The sequence below is a fragment of the Mus pahari genome, chromosome 5 (genome assembly GCF_900095145.1).
Source record: "Mus pahari chromosome 5, PAHARI_EIJ_v1.1, whole genome shotgun sequence".
NCBI lineage: Eukaryota > Metazoa > Chordata > Mammalia > Rodentia > Muridae > Mus > Mus pahari.
Genome location: NC_034594.1, coordinates 2654043 through 2657801, shown reverse-complemented (window position 1 = coordinate 2657801; position 3759 = coordinate 2654043). Strand labels below are relative to the sequence as shown.

At 53.3% G+C, this 3759-nt stretch overlaps 1 protein-coding gene across 2 annotated transcripts in view; it reads left to right on the top strand.

The window, feature by feature from the left end:
• Positions 1-3706, top strand: part of Tram2 (translocation associated membrane protein 2) — a 74001-nt gene extending 70295 nt beyond the window's left edge. The window contains exons 8-11 of one of the 2 annotated variants that reach the window (XM_029538804.1): positions 653-757; positions 1039-1182; positions 1880-2043; positions 3384-3706. In XM_029538804.1, the coding sequence (XP_029394664.1) occupies positions 653-757; positions 1039-1182; positions 1880-2043; positions 3384-3457 (487 nt within the window). In that variant the 3' untranslated portion in view covers positions 3458-3706. The remainder of the gene's footprint in view (positions 1-652; positions 758-1038; positions 1183-1879; positions 2044-3383) is intronic. The other variant, XM_021198731.1, reaches the window with a different exon arrangement.
• Positions 3707-3759: the final 53 nt, after the last annotated feature.

The window sequence follows — 3759 nt, the reverse complement described above, 5'->3', positions numbered from 1 at the left end:
CAGCAGGTTATGGTGACAGTAGGTTACTGTGAGAGCAGGTTATGGTGACAGCAGGTTATGGTGACAGCAGGTTATGGTGACAGCAGGCTATGGTGACAGCAGGTTATGGTGACAGCAGGTTATGGTGACAGCAGGTTATGGTGACAGCAGGCTATGGTGACAGCAGGTTATGGTGACAGCAGGCTATGGTAACAGCAGGCTATGGTGACAGGTTATGGTGACAGCAGGTTACGGTGACAGCATAACCCAGCAGTGTGTGTTGAGCACCATAGATGGGGAGAACTTCCTGCTTTCTCAGATAGTGCAAAGTCAGATAGCAGGAAGTCTTCATATTTGTACCCCCAAAGCTCAGCAACTTTGTTCTAGCCTCCGCATTCTGTGTATGATTCCAGCAGCATGAGCATAGAAGGGGCCAGATATCATGACATATATGGATCAGGTTCATTGTGGGGACAAGCGGGTGAAATGGGTGGTGACCCAGGTGAAATGGGTCAGAGTCTGGGGAGTCAGTACAAGAAAACTACTGGAAGGTACAGCAGCCAAACTGTTAGGAAGTGGAGGGCAGAACAGAGAGCAGCCTGAGCTGCCACGGACCAATGGCTTCTGCTCTGGGGTGTCGTGCAAGGAGAGTAAGGCTTGTCTCTCCCTCCAGCCTGAGCCGCCTGGGGCTGGCCTTGCTACTGCTGCAGTACTCCACTGAGGCCCTCTTTCACATGGCTCGGCTCTTCCACTTTGCAGACGAGAATAACGAGAGGCTGTAAGTAGGGTTGCTGGATGCTGGCCTGTCCAGAGACTGATGGGGTGGAACCTGGGTATCTCATGCAATCTGAATGGTTGAGGGGTCCCGCTGTGGGTGTCAGCTGTCTCCCCAGGGGCAGCCAGCACCCTACATTTATGTCGGTTCTAGAACTTCTGAAACCCTCACCTTCCTGGGTCTTATTTGATGCTCTCTCCCATTCTTGGTTGCTTCTGGAGATGGGGTGAAGGTTCCTTGAGTGGCTCCCAAAGCTGACATCCCTTTTCTACCCCTGTGAGCAGGTTTAATGCCTGGGCTGCAGTGTTTGGAGTCACTCGTCTCTTCATCCTCACCCTCGCTGTGCTGACCATTGGCTTTGGATTGGCTCGGGTGGAAAACCAAGTGTTTGACCCTGAGAAAGGGAACTTTAACACCTTGCCGTGCAGGTGAGTTGGCAGAAGCCTGGGGTAGTGAATAGAGGGGCTCACTGAGCACTGCCAGGTACCTCCTGAACATGGCGTGTCTTCACAGAAGGTCGGGGTGCAAGCGACCCTTGAATCTCCCACACAGTGACATTTAGGGGCAAGTATGTTAACATCAGTCTCCTGCTTCTGTCCAACATTCTTTACTCCACAGCCTTCGTGTGCTCTTGTGAGGAACCCAGTCCAAATGTAATGTGGGGCCCCTCACACTTGCTCAGCACATCATGTTGCAGAGGACATTTTTCATCCTGGGGTGGTTGATCATGACACCCTCAGGAAGCACAAGATGGAAGCTTCATCTTTTATTTCAAGCTGTGTGGTCCATGAAGCTATAGGCATCACAGTGTGTGTGATCTCTAGGCTTGCTCCACTGGCAGTGTGTGATATAGGAGAAGAAAATTATTTCTGCACCCTCATATGCTAGCCCTTTCGAATGTTAGTAATATTCATCTAGGTGTTGTGGGCCAGGCATGTGGGGGAGAGAAGAGCGTGGATCTGTAGGATTAGTTTGATTGTGGTGCCTGAGAAGGGATGGACTGAAGAGCACACCCTGCTGGTGTTGGTAGCTGTGGGGAGGGCGGGCCACAGGAGCTACAGAGACCTCCTTCTGCAGGCCGGGAGACCTGGACTTTGCCCATAGATCCCTTTCTCCCCTCCGCAGGCTCGGCATGCTGCTGCTGGTATGTGTCGCCCAGGCCTGGCTCATGTGGCGCTTCATCCACTCCCAGTTGCGGCACTGGCGGGAGTATTGGAAGGAACAGGGTGCCAAGCGCAGAGTCTCTGCCGTCCCCAGGCTTCCAGCCAAGCTCCTCAAGAGAGAGCCTGGTGAGTGACACCCTGTGGCAGAGAGCGAGTGGCTGGGGACTGTCGATGGTGAAGGAGAGCTGGCACCTGGTACTCAAGTGCTCCACAAACCAGTCCTGCTGGCTTCCCGTCCTTGTAGACATTTTTCTCCCAGCCTGGGGCACGGTAACCAGCATGTAATTAATTGGTCATGAGCCAGAGACCCAGCGTGAGCAGGCTGGCTCTAACAGGGCCTGGCCGCTGAGTCGGGCAACACTGGGTGGGGTAGCTTCTGGCATCTAGCCACCTTCTCCTGCTGTTGCTGCTGTTGTCCGTCACCCATGTCCCGTGCTACAAAGTGGCGTGTGTGTCCTTACCTGCTCTTGCGCTCTCCGCCTTGGCCCACCCCTGCCTCCCAGGCTTCCCATCTCTCTTTAGGACTGACTGACTCACAGTGACAGTGTTAGGGAGGAGCCATGGAGATGGGGCACACACATCTCCTTTAACTCCTGAGCATCCTCAAGTGATCCCCTATGCTCAGAGGTCCTCAGACATTGTAGCTCAAGTCTACTACCCAGCCTCGCTCAGGGCCTGGCCTGACTGCATGCCTGTTTTCTGACTCACCTGCATTTTCCCATGCAGCTGCCTGCCTGGGAAGAGCCTGTGTGTTTGTTTGTTAGCACTCATTTGGATGTGAGGAAGACTTGGAATGGGTTAGGAGAAGGGGTTTCAGTGATGCTACAACTCATTGAATTTGTGGAGGTATTTTTCTCTTCTTTTTTGTTCTTGTTGTTGTTTTAGTTGAGACAGGATTTCTCTGCGTAGCCCTGGCTGGCCTGGAAATTGCTTTGTAGACCAGGCTGGTCTCGAACTCAGAGATCCTCCTGCCTCTGCCTCCAGAGTGCTGGGATTAAAGACTTTGACCACCACCCAGCCTGGTCAAAGGAATGCAAGGCCTTGTCCCTGCAGTATCTTGTTCCCCATCTCTTCTCCTTGTTACCATTCCTGTTGCTGAGACCTGTCCTCTGCAGAGTTGAGGGGTTGAGGACACTGGGGCCTGAGAGATTAAAGCCAGCGTTGCTCAGATCTCAGTTTCGGCTGCAGCCCCTTCCTCGGTTCTGTGAGTCACAGTAGGTGCCCTCCACTAAAAGATAGGCAAAGGCTAAACATGTGAAGCAAAGCCACTTGTCAAAGACACTAGGACAGGCAGCACCCTGCCCCGGACTGTCTGCTGACTTCCATTGGCTACAGCCTGCTCCCTCGTCGGATGGTCTGCCCACCACAAAGCCATGTCCCCATGACACTCCGACCCTCCATGGATCCATTTTCCTGCCTCAGTGTCAGCTGAAACCCTGTGTGTGTCTCTTCTCTGCATTCCCCAGGTTACCATGAAAATGGAGTGGTGAAGGCAGAGAACGGGACCTCCTCACGGACTAAGAAACTCAAGTCTCCCTAGCGCCACTGTGCTGAGAACAGGAATCCCCTGGATGAGGAAGCCCTGACCCCCAGCTCAGTCTCTCCACCCTCCTGCCCGTGCTCGTCTCCACCAGCAGCAGAAGCGTTGGCATCACAGGGGGAGTCCTCTCTACCTTCTAGTCTTTCTCTTCTTTCATAAACCATTCTCAATAAAGCCAAAAATCTTATACTCTTGCTCCCCTGAGCCGCCTCATGGCCTCACCTCTGTCCTATCTTGAGTTTTCTCAGAGGCCTGCATTCTCCTAACATATTCCTGCTCTCCTCTCCCTCTCCCCCCCCCTC